This window comes from Hypanus sabinus, chromosome 31 (genome assembly GCF_030144855.1).
Source record: "Hypanus sabinus isolate sHypSab1 chromosome 31, sHypSab1.hap1, whole genome shotgun sequence".
NCBI lineage: Eukaryota > Metazoa > Chordata > Chondrichthyes > Myliobatiformes > Dasyatidae > Hypanus > Hypanus sabinus.
In genome coordinates, this window is record NC_082736.1 from 7,151,614 (window position 1) to 7,173,943 (window position 22,330).

General features: G+C 45.3%; 3 protein-coding genes and 2 non-coding genes across 5 annotated transcripts in view; 4 read left to right on the top strand and 1 right to left on the bottom strand.

Moving 5' to 3' along the window:
* LOC132383740 (uncharacterized) overlaps nucleotides 1-13,488 on the top strand; it is a 362,655-nt gene extending 349,167 nt beyond the window's left edge. Inside the window, exon 5 of the mRNA XM_059954939.1 lies at nucleotides 13,173-13,488. Within this exon, the coding sequence (XP_059810922.1) occupies nucleotides 13,173-13,488 (316 nt within the window). The remainder of the gene's footprint in view (nucleotides 1-13,172) is intronic.
* On the top strand, nucleotides 4,951-5,022 carry trnag-ucc (transfer RNA glycine (anticodon UCC)). The gene has a single exon. It is a non-coding gene; the product is annotated as a tRNA-Gly (tRNA).
* On the bottom strand, nucleotides 8,343-8,416 carry trnad-guc (transfer RNA aspartic acid (anticodon GUC)). The gene has a single exon. It is a non-coding gene; the product is annotated as a tRNA-Asp (tRNA).
* A 705-nt stretch (nucleotides 13,489-14,193) lies between the features above and the next one.
* On the top strand, nucleotides 14,194-20,203 carry LOC132383773 (late histone H2A.L3-like). The gene is made up of 2 exons (XM_059954977.1): nucleotides 14,194-14,523; nucleotides 19,026-20,203. The coding sequence occupies exon 2, from the start codon at nucleotides 19,259-19,261 to the stop codon at nucleotides 19,640-19,642; it is 384 nt and encodes a 127-aa protein (XP_059810960.1). The 5' UTR covers nucleotides 14,194-14,523; nucleotides 19,026-19,258; the 3' UTR covers nucleotides 19,643-20,203.
* On the top strand, nucleotides 17,940-18,370 carry LOC132383787 (histone H2B-like). Its single transcript, XM_059954993.1, has one exon. The coding sequence runs from the start codon at nucleotides 17,996-17,998 to the stop codon at nucleotides 18,368-18,370; it is 375 nt and encodes a 124-aa protein (XP_059810976.1). The 5' UTR covers nucleotides 17,940-17,995.
* Nucleotides 20,204-22,330: the final 2,127 nt, after the last annotated feature.

A 22,330-nucleotide genomic window follows, 5' to 3' on the forward strand; every position in this document is an offset into this window, starting at 1 on the left:
ATCAGTCTTCACTGTGGAACACACTAACAGTGTACCAGTGTTGTTGTATGTGAAGGGAGATAAGTGGGTGTAGTTACAATTGCAGAGGAGAAGGTGTTCAAAATGATCAATAACCTAAAAGTTTATAAATAACCTGCAGAAGTTAAACTGTACCCTAGGGTTCTGAAAGAGGTGGTGTTAGAGATTGTGGTGGCACTTGGAAATGCTCTTACAAAGGTTATTGAAGTCTGGAAAGGTGCCGGATGACTGGAAAACTGAAAATGCCACTCTATGCTTCAGAAAGGCGTAAAGCAGGAAGAAGAAAACTATAGACCAGCCAGCTTGACCTCAGCAGTTGGGAAGCTTTTAGAGTCAATTGTTAAAGATGAGATGATGGAGTACTGAGTGACACAGGACAAGATAGGACAAAATCAGCATGTCTTTCTTCAGGTAAAATCTTGCCTGACGTGCCTGTTTGAATTCGTTGGGGAGATTGCAAGTAGCATAGACAAAGGGGATGCAGTGGATGTCGCAAAGTTGGACTTTCAGACCTCTGACAAGGTGCCACACATGAGGCTGCTTAACAGAAATGCACACAACCAAACACTAGCAGAGGCTAATGAAACAGCACAAACACTAACTTAAACGTTGGAACGTGCAAAACAAAACAAACAGGTTTCGGACAAAATAGAAAAAAAACTTATTCTGACCGCACAGTGAAAAGGCCACAATATCTAGAAGACATTGTCCCAGATTGAATGATTGCATGAACAATTGAACAATAAGTCTGTGAAACTATTTGGCATTTTAATATCATGTTCATACTCAAGGAAGGACCATTTTGAGGTTGTTTATTTTGTAGTTTGAATTTAAAGTTGAATTTTAGCATGTTTTATGTTTTGTATATATGCTCTTACAAACGGAAATAATGAGTGGTATGTATTTGTGACAAGCATAAGAGACATAAGGCATGACTAATGAATGCTTTGCAAATTAATTCCGTGAGAATACACTCGAAAGCAGACTTCAGAGAAAATGAGTTTAATTGTTGATTCAATATTCTTTTTCTTTGCTTTGATAAAAAGGGAGATGCTATGATACACTTGTACATGCACTCGTGAGCAGACGATTAAAGTTGGTGCGCATGCGCCTTTGTTTTTATCCACGATATCTATCTCGAAACTCTGCCCTGCTAATTCATGTATGGCCCAAGACAGCTCTACTCATTTCCTGCATGAACTTCACTTCCATCAGTTTATACACAGTAAAAAAAAGAAAAATAAAGAGATATATTCATTAAAAATCTTTTCATTTCCTTATATCCCTTTATTTATAGAGAATATTGGGCATTTGTCTCAACTTGCCTTTCTGATCGTTCTCATTGTTACGATCCAGCGACAATGACTATATGATTGAGACAAGTTTTTACAACAAATAAAACATTTATTAAACACTTCTAAAAAAAACACAAAAGTAAACAAACAACTAACTTACCCGGAAGTTGGCTGCAACACGGCAGCTCAAACAGTTCTTAAAGCAAGAAATGCGAACACAGTTCTTTAAAGTAGTATTGCAAAAAGTCCAAAATTAGTTACAGTCAATTAAAGGAGAGACTTTCCTTGCAGTAATTAAATCCTCTTTACTGCTGATCCCAGCCGAAGTATGCTTTGCCGAGGGATTTACGATTGAAGGAAATAAAACGGCTGAAAGACACTGACCTTTCCTTGGAAAACCTTTGCATCCAACTCTTACTGCTTTCAGAAGTGCAAGAGTTATCACGGATACAGGTTACTAACTCCTTGCACGAAGATTTAATGTTAACCTGCTTTCCAGCCGAAAGCAGCATCTTTCTTCGATTATTCCAGCTTCCCGAACTTCGACGAATCTTCACTCTCCGACTGGACTGAACTGGCAGTATTTTAGCAAAACTGCCAGCAATAACCTTTGAGACTTAAGGCAGAAAGTAAAACTCCACTTAAAACAGAACTGCGTCACAACATTGAAGACTCAGCAACATGGAGTCACTTGCAAATTCAGTCACGAACTGCTCCACGACCCTCCCCGTCACTAGGACGGTTTCTCCATTTATACCCTGTTGGAAAAAAAACTATCACATGACCTCTCACCTGCGAAAAAATTACGTCACTCCACCATCACAAGACCATTACATCATGCCGAGCATAGCCTCAAGTACATCATGGGCATGTGACAGGCAGAAGTTACACACGGGTACGTAACACCTCCCTCCAAAAAATTGGTCTGTCATGACCAAAATTTTAACTATTAACTATTTACAGAAGAATAAGACAAATATATAAAATTTACAATGTACACAGTATACATAGTATTATCAGAACCTTACAAATTATTACATAGGGGTGTTACAAATGTTAAAATATCAATCTTTAAAAAATTGCATTGTACATTCAACATCGAGATAGACAATCAACAACCACATTATCTTTCCCTTTAATAAGAGTTATTAACATATTGTATTCCTGTAACCTTACACCTTTCGTTACTAAATTGGTTTAATGTATTTCTTTAACCAAGCCTGGGCTTAGAACAGATCTAAGGTGTTATTTCCGAATTCACTTTCAACTAAATTAATAATTAAGTTAGCTTTTAAAAACTTTTAATTTCTCCACCGTAGTAATGTGTGGTTCCCAAGTATCATTTCCTGTCACTAAATCGACAATATAAGCATTTGTGTCCTTTAATCCCTGAATCATAGAATTAATCAGCCGCTGGAAATTACCTGGGGCATTCATCATCCCATATGGAACATTATATTCATATAAGCAGATGGAGTTATAAATACAGAAATCTCTCTACCTCTACCCGTTAATGGAACACACCAGTACCCTTTCAATAAATCAATCTTTGTAAGGAATGTTGCTTTTCCGACTTTACCTATACAATCATTTTCTCTCGTAATTGGATATGCATCTTTTTTCGTAATAGCATTCACCTTCCTGTAGTCCATGCAAAATCTAATACTACCGTCAGATTTCGGCACCATAATACAAGGTGAACTCCAATTCGAGTTAGATTGTCTATTATTATTATTATTATTATTATTATTATTATTACCACAGCAGTCATAGTAGCAGAATGTTTCTCATAATATGGTTTTATCATATTTATATGGCAACGTTGTGTTGGCCTTCTACGATCTGGAGGTTTTATCACGTAATCCACGTTATTAATTTTAGACACAATTTCATTAGGACCATGAAATTTAGCTTGTAAAGGATTCATTCACACTGGGAAAAGAACCAGTGTTGTGCATTCTCAAGTACTTTCTATATTGTTGCACACATTTCACAAATTTAGCATGTTTTTTACATGATGATAGGCCCAGTCAATATGAGGAAGTTAAAATTTCTTACTGGTACGATCTTAAGTTTAAAACAACTGAGGTATTTCTGCAGGTCAACAATTCCAATTCCTGCTGGCTGTTCGGGTTTCTCTAAACCATCTTGTTCTGTCTAACTTGTATCCATGTGATGATCCAGCTAAGAATGATGCACTCTCTACGGGTCACTATTGCTATCAAATTGCAAATCCCATTTCCCTCTCACCTACATGGAACGGTTGCGGAGGAGCTTTAGAAGGATGTTGCCTGGATTAGGAGCAAGCCTTATTAAAACAGGTTGAGTGTACTCGGCCTTTTCTCCTTGGAGCGACAGAGGGTGAGAGGTGACCTGATAGAGACGTATAAGATAATGAGAGGCATTGGTCGTGTGGACAGTCGGAGGATTTTTCCCAGGGTTGAAATGGCTGCCATAAGAGCGCAGAGGTTTAATGTGCTTGAGAGAAGGTGCAGAGGAGATGTCAGGGGTCAGATTTTTACGCAGAGTGGTGAGTGCGTGGAATGGACAGCCGGCAACGGTGGTGGAGGCGAGTATGATAGGGTGTTTTCAGAAACTTTTGGATCTACGTGTTGTTTAAAAAATAGAATGCTATGTGTAACCCTAGAAATTTCTAAAGTAGACACAACTTTGTGGGCCGAAGGACCTGTATTGTGCTGTAGGTTTTCTATGATACTTATACAACTTTATATACCATGATGCAAACAATCAGGATATAGTAGTATACTACTATAGTGGCATTCTACAGTATAAATGTATAGATGTCTGTCAAAGTTTTAGATGACATGCTGAATCTGCATACATTTACTTATTATAGGTTCTAAATGTTGTTAAATCTTTTCAGGATACCAACAAATTTGGCATCCCTTAGCCACTCCACGAATATCTCTATCAACATTAGGGGAAATTATAGTCACACAATACCCTGTTGCAGTCCAGTGCCAGTTTTTTTTTATTGTTTTGTTTTTGTATTCTTTTCTCTCTCTCCCTCTCTCTCCCATTTATGTGTTTGAGACTTCCATCTTATTTCAGCATCAGTCCAGAAGTCATCACTTTGACAGGGTTTTCCAAACACACAACACCCTCTGTGTGTAAAACAAAACTGCGCCTGGCCAACCTCTCCCGATAATTTTTATATGGAATCTGCCGCACGTTTTCAGGGTACAAAGTCACCCTGACGTTTGTTTGTTGAGTGTGGATCTGGCGCTTTTCACACATCCCCTTCTCACTGTGTAACTGGAGGGGTACCGGGATTCTTTAGCGATCCCTTCACTTACTGTGTTCAAGGGCTCCCATCAGCGTGCGGTTTGAAAGGACAATTCCAATCAGGATTTGTTTATCCATTTGGTGATGCGTGAGGTAGGGAAGGATCCCATTAGTAGGGTCTACGACTCGGTTCTAACTCAGTCTGATTCTTGGAGTATGCCCGCTGTGGGTTGTATAACTCCGGTTTGTTGGTGATGGCGACCTTAATTTACCGGAACAGGGCCTGCAGCAGAGTGAGGAATGTCCCGACGGACAGCAGCTTGGAGATTGATGGCGTCAGACAGAACTATGGAAGACGCCTCACTACTCAAATCCTTTGCAACATCATTGAGCGATGGTGGTATAGTGGTGAGTATAGCTGCCTTCCAAGCAGTTGACCCGGGTTCGATTCCCGGCCATCGCAGGATATACAGTTTTAGACTACAGAACAAATAAACTTCTTACACAAAGGAACTCCAAGGGCCGAGTAATGACTCACTATAATTGACGCTGCGAGTTTAAGATTGGTTCATTAGTTATCGTTCACTGTGTCGTGTATCAGAGATGGAATTAACGTCGCTCAAAAGTTTCCCGTTAAATCCTGTTCTGACTCTATTCCAGATTCCGCAAGAATTGACACTTCACAGGAAGGATCGGCAGGATTTATAAAGCGTTGCCCGGACGTTGCCTGAGCAAAGTATTTGAGCTTTCATTGGGATGTCAGAGCCTGAGAGGAAACTTGACCGAATTATGAGGCAGAAAGTTATGAGAGACGTGGGCAACACGAGTGAATCTGCAGATGCTGGAAATGAATAAAAACACAAAATGCTGGCAGATCTCAGCAGGCCAGACAGCATCTGTGGGAGGAGGTAGTGACGACGTCTGCCAGCATTTTGTGTTTTTATGAGAGACATAGATTGGGCAGGGTCAGAATTGGTTCTCAGGGTAAGGATTTGAAATTCTAGCGGGAATGAATGTAAGGTCGGAGTGGGAGAGAGTTTAAAGAAGATGTGCGGCTCACGTTTTCAGACGGAGTGGGGCGGGTGCTTGGAATGGGCTGCCAGGTTCAGAGACGGAAGGGTGTACGATGTTTTTAGATAGACACATGAATATGTTAGTGTGCAGCGACATGGATAGAGGCACAAAGAGAAAATCGCAGGGGATGGAGATCCAAGCAACACAGAAAATGTTGGAGGAAGTCAGCAGGTCAGGTAGCACCTGTGGGAAAAATAGAGTGGACGTTTCGGGCCGAGTCCCTTCATCCCGCCTGGAGAAAAAATGACGAGGAATCAGAGCCAGACGGTGAAGGGTGGGGGGGGGGAGAGAGGAAGAAACACGAGGTGACAGGTGAAACCAGTGGGGGGGGGTGTCTGGTAAATTAAAAACCTGAAACTTTGATTGGTGAAAGAGATACTGGGTTGGTTAACAGGGAAGGGGATAAGACCATGGAAGAAAAAAAGGGGGAGGAACACCAGAGGGAGATGACGGAGAGGTAATGGATAAGGCCAGAGGTGGAAAAGAGAATGGGGCTTCGTGAAGGAGGGGGCATTACCGGACTTTTGAGAAATCGATGTTCATGCCATCAGGTTGGAGGCTACCCAGATGGAATATAATGTGTTGCTCTTCCACCCTGAGTGTAGCCTCATCGTGACAATACAGGAGACCTCGGGCTAATGGGCTATTTTGTCGGAATTGGAATGGGAAGTGGAATTAAAATGGGTGGCCACTGGGAGATCTCGCTTGTTCTGGTGGACGGAGTGTAAGGTGCTCACTGAAGTGGACTCCTAATCTGTGGCGGGTCTCACCGATATACAGGAGGCCACACTGGACAAACTGGACACGGTAGATGATCCTGAAAGACTCACAGCTGAGGTGTCCCCTTACTTGGAAGAATTTCTTGGGGCCCTGAATGGTAATGAGGGCGGATGTGTAGGGGCACTTGTTTCACTTGCAAGGATGAGGGCCAGGAGAGAGATCAGTGGGAGGGACGAACGCACATGGGATTCACATGGGATCCCTGCAGAAAGTAGAGGAGGGAGGAAAATGTGTTTCGTGGTGGGATCCCGCCGGAGATGGCGGAAGTTACCGAGAATTGTGTGCGGGAGGCGGAGGCTGGTGACCCCCCCCGGGAGGTAGGTGACCACAAGACGAACCCTATCCTGGCGGAGGGCGCGAGAATGGGGTGAGGGCAGACGTGAGCAAAATGGGAGAGATTCTGTTGAGGGCAGCTTTGATGGTGGAAGAAAGGAGGCTCCTTTCTTTGAAAAAAAAACCACGATATCTCCTTTGCTCTTGAATGAACCTCCTGCGGACACGGAGGAGTTGAGAGAAGGGACTGGCATTGTTACAAGTAACGGGGTCGGAAAAGGTATAGTCCAGGTTGCTGTGGGAGTCTGTGGTTATAATAGGTATCAGTAGACAAGCTGTCTGCAGAGATAGAGACAGAGAGATCGAGTAAAGGGAGGGAGGTGTCCGATAGGGACCAGGTAAACTTTTGGGCTGGGTGGAAGTTACAAGCAAAGCTGATGAAGTGGACAAGTTCCACACGGGTGCAGAAAGAACCGCAATGCTGCCGTTTATGTATGTAGTACAGGAAAAGTGAGGGAGCGGTATCAGTGTTGGCTTGGAACAGAGACTGGTCCACGTAACGGACAACCAGGCAAGCACAGCTGGGACCCATGGCAGCGTCCGTGGCTACACCGTGTTTTTAAAGGAAGTGGGAGGACGTTCGGCCGGAAGGAGGTGAACGGTGGTAGAGGGCAGCTGGCTGGGTTTGTTATCCAGATGGAAGCGGAGAGCTTTGAGACCTTCCTGGTGCGGGGGGTGTGGAGTTGCTGGACGTGTATTGGGTTTGGACATCCATAGTGAAAATAAGATGGTCGAGGACCGATGCGGGATGAAACCAATTAGACTCCAACTGAATGACCAAATTAAATCAAAACCAGGACATTAGACCCGGCAAGTCGGTTAGTTCCAAGGATGTCGCTCAAGGCAACGCACATTATGGACAAAGAGAAGCGGATCTTACACACTCGTAGAACCATAGAACATTACAGCACAGAAACAGGCCTCTTGGCCCTTCCTGGCGGTGCCGAATCATTTTTCTGCCTAGTCCCACTGACCTGCACCTGGACCATATCCCTCCAAACCCCTCTCATCCATGTACCTGTCCAAGTTTTTCTTAAATGTCAAAGTGATCCCGCATTCACCACTTAATCTGGCAGCTCATTCCACACTCCCAACAGTCTCTGCGTGAAGAAGCCCCCCGCCGCCATGATCCCTTCAAACTTTTCCCCCTTCACCCTTAACCCATGACCTCTTTTTTTCTCCCCTAGCCTCAGTGGAAAAAGCCTGCTTGCATTCACTCTATCTATACCCACCATAATTTTATACACCTCTATCAAATCACCCTTCATTCTCACACGCTCCAGGGAATAAAGTCATAACCTATTCAACCTTTCTCTGAAACTCAGTTTCTCAAGTCCCGGCAACATCCTTGTAAACTTTCTTTGCACTCTTTCAACCTTAATAATATCCTACCTGTAATTAGGTGACCAAAACTGCACACAATACTCCAAATAAGGTCCCACCAATGTCTTATTAAATTCCAACATACAATACTTTGATTTTACCTCGGTACGCGACAACAAACATTTTAAATGCCACTGAACGTGGTGAGGCAGTAGCAGGAACAGCGCAGCATTTCCCAGCGGGCAATACAACAGCAAAAGCTACGGGCACCAGCGTCCCTGAGTGGGCTCGAACCACCAACCTTTCGGTTGACAGCCGAACGCGCTGACCGATTGCGCCACAGAGACAATCCGGGAAAGCCTTCTATAAATGGTCCACTCCAGCTTTGCAAGTTGGTGACTAACAGTCAATGCTGTGACCCGGCTTTTCACGGTCTACATGAATGGTTTGCACCAGAGGGTGACGGACTACATACAACTGAAAACGCTGAAAACACATATGTTTTGAAAGGCAGGTTTTGAAGCATATCAGCTCTTGTCTGAATGGTGACTTGCATCCTCTCTAATTCACTTACTGAAGCAACAGCAGATGTGTCTCGTTGGCTCTTTACACAACTCTGGAACATCTGGACAGCGAAGAAGCAAACATCTGGATAAACTTTATTGACTACAGCTCAGCATTTAACACCACCATCCCCTCAAAACTAATCAGCACACTGCAAGACATGGGCTTCAATACCCACCTGTGCGATTGGTTCCCGGATTTCCTCAGTTGCAAACCACAGTGAGTTCGGATTGGCAAAAACATCTCCTCCACAATCTCTGTCAGCACAGGAGCACCACAGGGATGTGAGCTTAGCCCCCAGCTCCACTCACTTTCGATCTATGTCTGTGTGGCTAAGCACAGCCCCAACACCACATACAAGTTTACAAACATGCGGGATCTCCCAGTGGCCACACGTTTTAATTCCACGTCCCATTCCCATTCTGATATGTCAATCTATGGCCTCCTCTACTGTCGGGATGAAGCCACATTCAGGTTGGCATACAATGATAGTTGCCCAGGTGTTTCACCTGTCACAGGTTTATCAGGGAGTGGCAAAGAGAAAGCCACTGTTGAAAAAAGCTCTCATGAAATCTCACCTGGAGTTTGTCAGAGGACGAGGGGGTCTCTGAAGCCAGCTGGAAGAAGGTTCTATGGTCTGAAACTAAAATAGAACTTTTTTTTTGCAATCAGGCTAAACTCGTAAGTTTGATGTAAGCCAAACACTGCATATCATCAAAAACACACCATCCCTACTGTGGAGAATGGTGCATTGTGCTTCACGGCAGCAAGCCCTGGAAAGCTTGTGAAGGTAGAGGGTAAAATGAATGCACCAAAATACAGGGAAATCCTGTTAGAAAACGTAACGCAGTCTGCAAGAAAACTGAGACTTGGGAGAAGATTTGTTTTCCAGCAAGACAATGACCACGAGCTTAAAACCAAAGCTGCATAAGAATGCATTAAAACAGCAAAGTTATTGTCCTAGAGTGGCCAAGTCAGAGTCCAGACTTCAGTCTGCAGCTGGATTTGAAAAGAGCTTTTCACTCACAAACTGTATGCATTCTGACAGATCTTGAGTAGTTTTGTAAGGAAGAATGGGGAAAAATTGCAGTGTCCAGATGTGCAAAGCTGATAGAGACCTATCCACACAGAATCAAGGATGTAATTGCTGCCAATGGTGCATCAACTAAATACTGACTTGAAGGAGCTGAATATGCCTACCTGGACATGGTCCATTCCCTGTACGTTTGTATGCCTGTCTTAATACATGACTCCCTTACTCTTATACTCAACACCCTGACCATTGGGGACCAGCATTCTGTACACCTTATCCCATTGTGTAGCCACGTTCAGTGAACTATCTGCCTGGATCCCAAGTTCACTCTTTACGCCAATGCTGGGAAGGAGTCAATCATTAACATTATACTTTTTTCTTTCATTTGACCTCCCAAAATGCAATACCACATTCCCTCCCAGATTAAATTCCTTCTGCAAATTCTCTGCATATCTGTTTGTGATCTGTGTGCATTGATCAATGTTTACACTGTTCACGATTCCACCAATCTTGCTGTAACATGTAAACTTGTAAACCACCCATCAACATTTTTATCCACACATTGATATATATCACACTCAGCATAATTCCAGCATCAATCCTTGTGGATCACCACTGTTCACGGACTTCCAGCACTACTTAGCTTTCTATGAGGAATCCATTTCTGAATTGAAATTGCAATTTATAGTGAATCCCACTAAGATCTGTGGAGATCATGTCCACAATGTTGCCGTCATCAAGCACCAAGATGTTGGGGCTGATTCTCTTTACATTATATGTCATTGATTTGAATGATGGAGTTGATGGATTTGTTGCAAAATTTGCAGATGATATGAAGAGACAGGTGGATGTGCAGGTATTTTTGAGGAAATAGGGAAAGACAGACAGATGAAGAGAATGGGCAAATAAGTGGCAGATGGAATTCAGAACTGGGAAGTGTATGGTCATGCACTTTCTGTTGAGGAGATATTAGGGTTGACTATTTTCTAAATGGAGAGAAGATACAAAAAAATGAGGTGCAGAGGGATTTGGGAGTCATTGTGCTGGTTCTGTAAAGGTTAATTTGCAGGTTGAGTCTGTGGTGAGGAAGGCAAATGTGAAGTTAGCATTCATTTCAAGAGGACCAGAATATAAGAGCAAGGATGTGATGTTGAGACTTTATGAAGTACTGGTGAGGTCTCACTTGGACTATTGGGAGTAGTTTTGGGCCCTTTATCTTCGGAAGGATGAGCTAAAACTGGATGGGTTTCAAATGAGATTCTCAAAAATGAGTCCAGGGTTAAACAGCTTGTCGTATGAAGGGTGTTTGATGTCTCTTGGCCTTTATTCCTTGGAAGTTAGAACAATGAGGGATGACGAATTGAAACCTATCGAATGGTGAAAGGCTTTGATAAAGTTGATGTGGAGAGGATGGGAGTGTCTAAGACCAGAGGACACAGCCTCAGAAGAGAGGGACATCCTTTTAGAATGGAGATGAGGAAGAATTTCTTCAGAGAGAGTGGTGAATCCGTGGAATTCATTGCCACAGGCAGCAGCTGTGGAGGCCAAGACTTTAGGTATTTAAGGCAGAAGTTGATTGGTTCTTGATTGGTCAGTGCATGAAGGGATACAGGGAGAAGATAGGAGATTGGGGCTGAGAGGAAAAATCTCTCAGCCAAGATGAAAAGAGAGAGCAGACTTGATACGCCAAATGGCTTAATTCTACTCCTGTATCTTGTAACCTGTATCACCACCACTGAAACCTCGATCAATTTTGTCAAGCGTGATGTGTCCACACAAAACCATGCTGATTGTCCCGAAGCAAGCCATCCCTTTCCAAGTCTGCATGAATCCTGTACCTCAATATCGACTCGGATCTGCTGGTCTTTAAACAACTCCCACATGTCAGGCCTGGAGTTGTCTAACAGTGGCTGCGCCCAATCAATGCCCGTTGGCTTCTGTCTTATTGCATTCTAACTGGCCCTTCTGGGATTTAGTACCTTCATACAGGATCTAATTTTATTCTTACTCATAAGTAAGAGAAATATAAGATCCTAAAATATTCACTGACTCTCAGCTGTCAGCTGGCCTGGTTCATTTCTGCAAAACTAATTCCTGTCTGTTTTGAACTCTGATTGGGCTCTACATAATGTTTCAAACACTCCTCAGATTCGCTGAACCAGTCTAGAATATTTTAAGAATAAGCAAGTTGCAGTCAATTCTATGGAAGATAAAGTCCCCCACTTGTTACTGGGGAGGGGCAATTCAATAATCCCGTCAGTGTAACTGAAGTTTGCCGTTGTAAATGAACCCTCCAGTTTGCTGTGACATTCTCAGTTGTGTAACCTTTGCACCTTTTAACCCCCTTCCCCGCCACCCACATGTAAAACATTCAAACCCAGGAATGTTGAGCTGCCAGCCCTGTCCCTCCACTGGCCTGACATCGGCTCTCGTTCTGTTCAGACTGTCTTGTCATACACACATTCTCCCATTTGCTACTCCAGTTCAAACTCCGCCAAGTGACACCATCAAACCTCTTGGTGAGGATATTGGTTCCCCTCCGGTCCAGATGGAGATGGTCTTGTTTGTCCCGGTCTCCCACCTGACTGGAAGGGAGCCCATTGATCCGTAAATCTGAAGATCCCCCTCCTGCATCAGTTCCTCAGCAACATATTAATCTGCACAACATCAATTTCTCACCGCACAACCACATGGTTTGGGTCATAATTCTGTAATTATAATCCTGGAAGTCCTGCTGTTTTAAACTAGTTCCCGAAAATCAATTTGTAGGACCTCATACCTGCTCGTTTAAACCTTCCGTGTAACACGAAGAAAGCTCCCAGTAAACATATTGTCTTCCCTCCTCACTGGACCTGTCTCACCTTCATTTCGAGAGCCAAATGATCCTTGTGCCTGAAGTCCCACCCACCTCGCACCAGCTCCTCAGCCACCCCTTATCTGGGCTTTGGAAGGCGCCAGAAGCGCGGTCTGTATATCCTTATATCTGCCTATGTATCCTGTTCCTTTATTTGACCAGACTTTCATTTCACTTGCGACCCAGAGGAACAATTGTTCTGATGAATTAACCCTCTCATCACTGGAAGTGACTGTACCCTCGGCCACCAACTGCTGTGTGTGAGGGCGCTCGCACTGGTCATGGGGCCGGGGAGGGACAGACCGAGGTCCCCGGGGATTTGCGGAATGGAAAAGCACTTCCTATAATTTAAAGCAGGAGAATCAGCAAATTTCCAGAAATCCTCCAGACTGTACGTAGTGTGTGAGTTAGTTTTTTTTTCCCGCTAGAGCGCTTTGTGTCGGATAGACCGCTGGAAATTGGCGGGTGTGGTAAAGTGAAGGCGGAGCTGGACGATGAGAGGCCGCTCTCGGCTCTGTCCGTCACTCTGACTCTGTCTCCTCCCCTCCCCGCCTCTGTCTCTCTGCGCGTTTCTCGGGCAGGTCGGGGCGCTGTGTATAAAAGGAGACATCAGCAGTCGGTTTGTCACTGAGCAGCGACCTGAGTGAAGCAGCATCATGTCTGGCAGAGGGAAAGGAGGCAAAGGACTGGGCAAAGGCGGAGCCAAGAGGCACCGTAAAGTGCTCCGGGATAACATCCAGGGCATCACCAAACCGGCCATCCGGCGTCTGGCTCGCCGTGGCGGCGTCAAGCGGATCTCGGGTCTGATCTACGAGGAGACCCGCGGGGTGCTGAAGGTTTTCCTGGAGAATGTAATCCGGGATGCGGTCACCTACACTGAACACGCTAAGCGCAAGACGGTCACTGCCATGGATGTGGTGTACGCTCTGAAACGCCAGGGCCGCACTCTCTATGGCTTCGGCGGCTGAAAAACTCCCACTTCCTCCCGAACACTACACAAAGGCTCTTCTAAGAGCCACCCACCGCCTCACAGAGAGAGCCGTGTCCACAACCTTTTAATTATTTTTATCGATATATTCGGCTGAGTTACTTTCGAAGCAGATTAATCCGTTCCGCTTGAAGTATCCCTGCAATTCTGCCTTTTCAGTCTCTGATTACGGCAGAAGCTCTGAATGCATTAAGATCGATCAGCATCCCCTTGTCCGTCTCGGACAGAAATCAGTTCCCTCATTCAGAGAACCGATTCTGTAATCATCCATTTAAATCTTCACTGAGGCAATTATATATTAAATGAAACTGATATTGTAGAATCTGTGATACAATTAATGGCAACTAATATAAAAAGTAATCAAGCACCATTGCTGGGTGCTCTGAAATTGGCGGGCGATTTGAAAATAATCCTGCGCCAATCACGCTGTATTCTGATTGGATGAAGTCCGACAGCCAGTAAATTCCTAGAAATCCTTCACTTTGACGTGGTGTGTGAGGGAGTTTTCTTTCCCCTCTCTGGAGCTCTGTGTTTCGGATAAACCGTTGGAAATTGCCGGGTGAAGTAAAGTGAAGACGGAGCTGGACATGGGAGGCCGCTCTCGGCCCTGTCCGTCACCCTGACTCTGTCCCCTCCCCTCCCCGCCTCTGTCTCTCTGCGCGTTTCTCGGGCAGGAGTAGTGGCAGAGGATTGGAGGATGGGTTATGTTATCCAGTCACGCAGGAAAGGATCGAAGGAAAACCAAACACAAGACATTGTTCAGATTCTGGACGGTCTCGGCCTGAAACGTCGGCAGTTTACTGTTTCTCACAGATGCTGCCTGGCCTGCTGAGTTCCTCCAGCACTGTGCGGGTATCGCTGCAAGGAAAAGCCTGGGAGCTGAGTCAGGTCTGCTGCTGCAGTTCATTCATTAAAGACTCGGCTGACAATGTCAATGCCCGGCTCAGCAAATATGCAGATATCACTAAAGTGTGAAGAATGTAACCAGCAATACAACAGGACGGTGGTCAATGAGGTCAGTGATTTGAGTAATGACAGATAAATGTCAGATAGAAAATAGGTGCAGGAGTAGTCCATTCGGCCCTTCGAGTCTGCAAACAAGAACAAGAGATGTTCCGTTGTCATTGACGAACCAGGGCCGAACTGCCGTGGGGAATGGTCGGTCCCTGGGAGTGCTGTAAAACAGAGAGACATCGGGGTGCAGATATCGAATTCCTTCAAAGTGTAAACACAGGTCGGCAGGACGGTGAAGGTGGTGTTTGCTACACTTGCATTCATCGGGAGAGTATTGGGCACTGGACCGTGACGTCACATTACAGCTCTCCCAGCCTTGGGGAAACCACTCTTGGAGCAGGGCGTACAGTTATAGTTGCCCAGTGATCAGAGGGTGACATTAAACTGGAGAGGGTGCAAAAGGGATTTAACAGGAGGCTGGATAGGCTGGAACATTCTCAACAGAGTGTATGTGGCATTAGAGAGGCCGATAAAATAACGGCAGACATTGATACGGTCAATAGTGAATCTGTTATCTCCAGGGTCATGGAGTTGGAAGCTAGAGATTACAGGTATAAAGTGCAAGAAGAAAGATATAACTGGGACCCTGAGGAGCAGGTTTTGTTTGGCCGCTTGGTCAGCATGGATGTGTTGGGCTGAAGGGCCTGTTTCTGTGCTGCATAACTCAGTGACTAGGTCTGTTGCTGTGGCAGAGCGGGAGGGACAGGGTCAGTAGTGAGAAGGTTTGGGGGATGTAGACAGGAGAGTGAATGGTTGAGGATGGTGCAGATAGAACAGAATGTGGGGAAATGTGAGATCACCCATTTCCAGGAACAAACGGTAAGAGTCGTTTCCACACGGGATGTTCAGAGGGACCTGGGTCTCCTTGTAAACAAATCACTTGAGTTAACATGCTGATACAACAAGTGATGAGAGAGGCAAACAGTATTTTGTCCTGTGATCCAGGAGGAGTGGAGAAGAGGGGTACAGATGTCTCACTGGATTCTATAGGGCCCTGGTGAGAGCACACCTTGAATGTAGTGTCCGGGTTTGGTCACACTTCCTCAGGAAGGATATCCCTGCTATAGACGGAGCACAGTGACTGTTCCCCACACTGATTGGGCTGGTTCCAGGGATGGAAGGTTGGTTATGTGAGAGGAGAGTGAGTGGGCTGGGTCTGTATTCCCTGCAGTTAATGAGAAAACGAGGAAATCTGTTAGATTCTTTCAGGATGTGACAGACAGTAGGCAAGGGGGATCTTTCCCCTGAATGAGATCTCCATAACTGAGGAAAATACCCTCAGAATGAGGTGAAAATCACAAATACGAGAGAATCTGCTGATGCTAGAAATCCAACGCAACACATGCAAAATGCTGGAGGAACTCAGCAGGACAGGCAGCCTTTATGGAAAAGAGTAAATAGTCAACACTTTGTCCCAAGACCCTTCCATCAGATCTCGTCCTGGTGATGGTTCTCAGCCCAAAGCATCAACTCATTACTCTTTTCCAGAGATGCTGCCCGGCCTGCTGACTTCCACCAGCATTTTGTGTCTGTTGCTCATGCATTCAGGATGGAAATGAGATCATATTCCTTTAATCTCAGATCAAAGAACTGCTGTATTCCTTATATAAGGAATCTGGAGCCTCAGGTGCTGGGTTGAGTCAAAGCTGAGATCAACAGTCTCTGGGAAAATTTTAGTCTCTAAGTGAGTCCATAAGACCATCAGATTTAGGAGCAGAATTTGGCCATTTGGCCCATCGAGCCTGCTCTGCCATTTCATCATCACTGATCAATTTTTCCTCTTAGTCCCAACCTCTCCTATATCCAGTGATTTGGCCTCTACAGTTGCCTGTGGCTAAAAATTCCACCGATTCACCATTCCCTGGCTGAAGAAATTCCTCCTCATCTCCACTCTAAAAGGATGCCCCTCTATTTTGAAACTGTGTGGTCTGGTTACAGACACTCCCACCACAGGAAAAGTCCTCTCCACATCCACTCACTCAAGCCCTTTCACTCTTTGATAGGTTTCAATTCAGTAACCCTTCTTTCTTCGAATTTCCAGTGAATAGAGGCCTAGTGAGGTGAAACGCTCTTCATTAGACAAGCCATTTAATCCTGGGTAAGATTCCCCATTTGTGACGTAATGTCAATACAATAAATTCTCGATTTCAGAGATTTTTGAAATTATGGATCGATCTGCCCAACATTAATCACTACTCTGTACTGCAGTAAACGCTATTAATTTAATCCATGCAATCCCAGGCACAGAGATGCAAAATAAAGACTGGTGTAAATTTAAAGTAGGGAAGTTGAACCTTACTTGGAGGTAAAGCCTGATTAGTAGGCCTCAGAACATTCTACTCCCCAAATGGTCAAATTAATCCCAAGTAACAAGGTGGAAAATCATGCAACATGCAGAATTACATGCCTCTCATTATCTTGCTCCATGGGATAAACTCAAACCGGGCCTGATCCACCCTGGCTGGGTCGTCTGGGCGAGATAGTCTCATGATCATCCAATGACCCTAATTTGTATTCCTAATGATGTGTCCCTTTGCAAACCCAGTTCACTAAGCCAGGTGGTGTCAGGCCACGTTAATGAAAGGCATGGGCCAGATTAAAGTGGCTCCACTACACTACCCTATCCACCATAGCCCCACATATCTCACCATACTAAACTCTACAGCCTTATCTCTCCTAACATATGTAAATCCGCCAGCCCTTCCCTCAAACCTAATCCAGAGGTCCAAGGGGACACACAGCCCCACAAACACGATGACTAGTGTCAGGAGGAGGAAGATCCAATAAAGGCAAGTGTTGGACCTGGTGAATGAAGGCAGGGGCCAGATCAAAGTGGCAGCATTGCGTGACTCTGAATCTAGAGTGACGAGATGAAGCACAAGAGGGGTGATTCTCCGAATGCCTGCATAATCTCTTTGTTATTTTGATTTTGATCTGATAGTCCTCTGTCTATTTGAATGTTTTGGTATAATTCATATTTAATTCCAGAGTTTCTGGTCAATGTTGTGTCTGATTAAACGTGTCTGTGATGCTGCTACAAATACGTTGTTCCTTTCGCCTGTGCATAAGTAAACTCGATTTGAACTTTACATTGAAATGTCCAAATCTCTCCTTCGCTCCCCTGCTGTCCTGTGTCATGAACTAAACATTTTAGTGTTTAATATTACAATATTTCATCTGAATTTATTTTCATTCTGCTTTTGAAATTTGCGTTTTTCTTTTCAATTTCAGCCCGCACCCCCGCCTGTCTCTGCGCTTCTGTACTTCCTCCTGCATTAAACGACAGCGGTAACCGACACACATTGGCGCCGCTTCCCATCCCCCAGCGTTCCGATTGGTAATTAATTTCTCCAAACAGCCAATGGGAATGCTCAGCATTCCCATCCTCATTAACATACCACTTTAGGCGCTGCCTATTTAACCCGCGCTCCGGACAGTTTCTGCTTATTATTGTGTTTGAAACCGACGGGGAAATGCCTGATGCACCGAAACCCGCTCCCAAGAAGGGCGCCAAGAAAGCTCTGTCCAAACCGGCGAGCAAGTCTGGCAAGAAGCGCAAGAGGTCGAGGAAGGAGAGTTACGCCATCTACATCTACAAAGTGATGAAGCAGGTTCATCCCGACACCGGCATCTCCTCCAAGGCCATGAGCATCATGAATTCATTCGTGAACGATATTTTCGAGCGCATCGCGGGTGAGGCTTCCCGCCTGGCCCATTACAACAAGCGGTCCACCATCAGCTCCCGGGAGATCCAGACCGCCGTGCGCCTGCTGCTGCCCGGGGAGCTGGCCAAGCACGCCGTGTCCGAAGGGACAAAGGCGGTGACCAAGTACACTAGCTCCAAGTAAAGCTGCCCAGTGAGATGATCGAAAACACAACGGCTCTTTTAAGAGCCACTTACAATTTCAATGAAAGAGTTGTACTAGCATTTAGGTAATAAGTTACACATACTTTTTCTGGTGACTTCTCCAAGAGCGAAATCGCGATTGTAATAAGCTCCCACTGAACTGACAAGGAATTGTTCCTCCCCCGCCCCCTTTACCCATCAGTCCGCCCACTCGGTATCCATGCCAAGCGGAGGATTGTTGCCGTTGTTGTTTTATTTGTGGCTTCAGGAGTTTATTGGTCCCGGTTGGGTAACTCCTGAATCTCATTTCAAGTCGAGCCTGAAAGACATCATGGCTCTTTCATATAATAACTTTATAACTAGACTAGACGACGCTGTACGAAATTTGAGAAGAGCAGTTTTCCATAACCTGATAACGTTCAGACAGGGACCGACCGCGGGCAGAAGCTGAGGGTCAGATTTATTCGGTTCCGTTACGGTTTAAAAGAAATTATATAATTTTGTTCCCAGACACTCCAATATAAACTACTTAAATCAAATGTGCCCGGTTTCAGTAACAGGGAAATGCGAAGACCCAATCTTAAAACAGATCTGCATGTATTTAACTTGAAATTAAATTTGAATAATAGATTTATTTTTGGCGGGATTTTTTCCAGATTTCAGTACATTTTGTGGAGGAGACGGTTATTTTCCGCGCTTCTACTTTTACGGACTGCTGATTGGTGATTAAGGCAGTTCTTCGATTGGGGCATATCTCTTAACCAATGAGAATAAGCAGGATCAGACCAATCACAAACATTAGTTCGCATTCTCAAAGATGTTATAAAAAGGGCGAGTTGGGGCGGGGTGAACATTCCCTCATTCTCTCTGTAATGTCGTGACTGTGGAAATGTCTGGACGTGGAAAAGGCGGCGCTGGCAAAGCTCGGTCCAAGGCCAAATCTCGCTCGTCTCGGGCTGGACTGCAGTTCCCGGTCGGCCGGGTTCACAGACTCCTAAGAAAGGGCAACTATGCTGAGCGGGTGGGTGCCGGAGCCCCGGTTTATCTGGCTGCTGTGCTCGAGTATCTGACGGCCGAAATCCTCGAATTGGCCGGCAACGCGGCCCGGGACAATAAGAAGACCCGCATCATCCCCCGACACCTGCAGCTGGCCGTCCGCAACGACGAGGAGCTGAACAAGCTGCTGGGAGGGGTGACTATCGCTCAGGGCGGTGTGTTACCCAATATTCAGGCCGTCCTGTTGCCCAAGAAAACCGGCGCTGCTAGTAAGTGAAGCGACGTAAGCTGAATCTATTTACCCAAAGGCTCTATTCAGAGCCAATCACAACGTCTGTGGAAGGGCTGAGCGGCGGATGCTTTCCGTCTGTTTGATATCCTGCATCTGTCAGTGCCTCGACATGTTTCTTCCGCGAAAGAAACCGGAATAAATCTGCACAGAAACCCGTTCGTTTCAGTCCCGGCTCGTTTTCCCCTCTCAGCCGACCCAATGTAGCTCTCTCCCGTTGCAAAGAATCAGCGGGTTCACTAGGTGTAGGGTGGTGAAATGAACTTCCGTAGTCAGCCCCGGGACGGAGAATTTAATCTCCGATGACTGAACGACTCCGCTCTTCATCACCTGGAACCGCGTTGTCTGGGTTCCACATTGCGGGTTGACCCCGGACCGTTCCGGTGTGCAGAAGGCGGGAACATCGCCTGTTCGTTGCTTCATGAGCGATTCCCATCGCCTCACAGAAAAATAACATTTGCGTTTTACATTTCAGAATCAAGTTTATTATCACCGCCATGTGACGTGAAATTTGTTAACTTAGCAGCAGCAGTGCAATGTCATACATAACCTGGAAGACAAAGTTATAAAATAATAAATAAAATAAAACATAATAAATAAACGTAAATCAGTTACGTTTATTGACTGTTATTTTGAAAAATGCAAAAACGGACATACTGTATATTAAAAAGTGAGGTAGTGTGCATAGTTTTAATGTCCATTTGGGAATCGGATAGCAGAGGGGAAGAAGCTGTTCCTGAAACGCTGAGTGTGTCTTCAGGCTTCTGTATCTCCTACCTGACGGTAACAGTGAGAAAAGGGCATGCCCTGGGTGTTGGAAGTGTTTAATAATGGACGCTGCCTTTATGAGCACCGCTCCCTAAAGTTGTCCTGGGTACTATCAGCAGCTTCTTTCCGTGCTGTGCCGTAGCCCCTCCACACCAGACAGATGTCGCCTGTCAGATTGCTCTCCGCGGCACAACTATACAGGTCTCTGATTGTCTACAAAGGTACGTTTACCCTGTGGAACCGACCGTATTTACTGAAAAAAAACTCGTCCACCCAGGCCTCTGAATATAAATGAACATTTTCCGAAAGAGAGGGTCAGTTTGATCAGATCTGCCGAGAGACTCCCTATGTGAGGCGGTGCGTCGCTCTGAGTTTGGTTTGTGCCAGGGAGAAAAGGGAGGGGTGGGTGGATCGAGTTCTTCAGCACCGTAGTACCAGTCACTTCTCTACAAATTCCTGTCTGTCTGAGACTTCCCTAAATACCCCTGTGCTCTCTGCCTCTGACACTACCCCTGACAATGCATTCCAAGTCCCCATCACTGTTCCCTTCACTTTCTTCCTCTGATCTTAAATACATGTCTTTTAGTAGAAGACATTTCCCTCCTGTGAAAAATATTACTGGCTGTTTACACCAACTATGTCCTGCAAAATTGTATAAATTTCTGTCAGATCTCTCCTGAGCTGACGCCACTCCAGAGGAAAAAGCTCCAGCATGTCGAGCCTCTCCTCACCTCACTCCTCCTCCAGACATCCTGCTTAACAACTTCTGCACCTGCATCGAAACCTCCACATGCTTCCTAGAATGAGGTGACCGGAACTGAACACTGTGCTCTCAGTGTGGCCGAACCAGCATTTTATAAACTGTAACATGATGTCCTGGTGATTGAACTCAATACCTTGCCCGGTGAAGGCAAACATGCCGTACACCGGCTTTACCACCCTGTCAACCTGTGCTCCCAGTTTCAGGGAACCAATCTGCCCGGACCCAGCATCCTTCTGTATGTTAATGTTCCTGCCATTACCTGTGTACCCACGCTTTATGTTGCCCCTGGGTATCCTTTTCACCACAATGAATGTACAGAATGCAGTGGGGTTATCTTTAATCCTGCTCATCAGAGATTTTTCATCACTGTTTCTCACTGCAAATGTTCTTGAGTTCCCTTCTGTGTTTTAAATATCATCCTCAAACCCCCTGTTTGATTCCAGCTTCCTAAGCCTTGCATAAGCTTCTCACTCTTCCTCGACTAAATTTACTTCCTCTCTCATCATCCAAGGTTCCTGAACCTTGCCATCCTGGACCCTCCCCCTTACAGGAAGAAACTGGCCCTGAATCACTGTGCAGCTGTCTTTAAACAAACTCATGTCCGATGAGGATATGCCTCAAAATCCATCCTTACAGTATTAAGCATCAAACTTGGCATCAATCTCTCCATTCAGTGACTGGTGTTCTGGTTCACATCCCCCTGTCAATCTCATTTCAACCCTCCCAGGGAACAACAATGAACCTCATGATTCTGACCCCCCCCCCCCCCCCCCCGTAAATGTCACCTCTGGACCTGAAGAGGTTCCAGTGTTCTGGAATCCTGAAACCCTGTCCCTGCACCAGCTCCTCAGCCACACAGTCATCTGCTCTAACTTTCTGTTCCCACCCGTACTACCACAGAGCATTGGGAGTAACACAAAAATTATCACCTTTCAGGTCCTGCTCTTTAACTTGTTCCCTAATTCTCTATATTCACTGTGGGACCTCATCTCTTTTCTACCTGTCCACTGCTACCGACGTGAACCACCACCTTCGGCTGAGTGAACATTGTTCAGTAGCTGCTCTGAGACTTCCCTGACACTCAGTTATATGATTTACAAAACGTTGAAACCGACTAAAAAAGTCATTGAGAGGAATAAGATGAA

Excerpts from the sequence above, each read along its gene's own strand:
- LOC132383787 (XM_059954993.1), top strand. The coding sequence starts at position 17,996 with ATGCCTGATGCACCGAAACCCGCTCCCAAGAAGGGCGCCAAGAAAGCT.
- LOC132383773 (XM_059954977.1), top strand. The coding sequence starts at position 19,259 with ATGTCTGGACGTGGAAAAGGCGGCGCTGGCAAAGCTCGGTCCAAGGCC.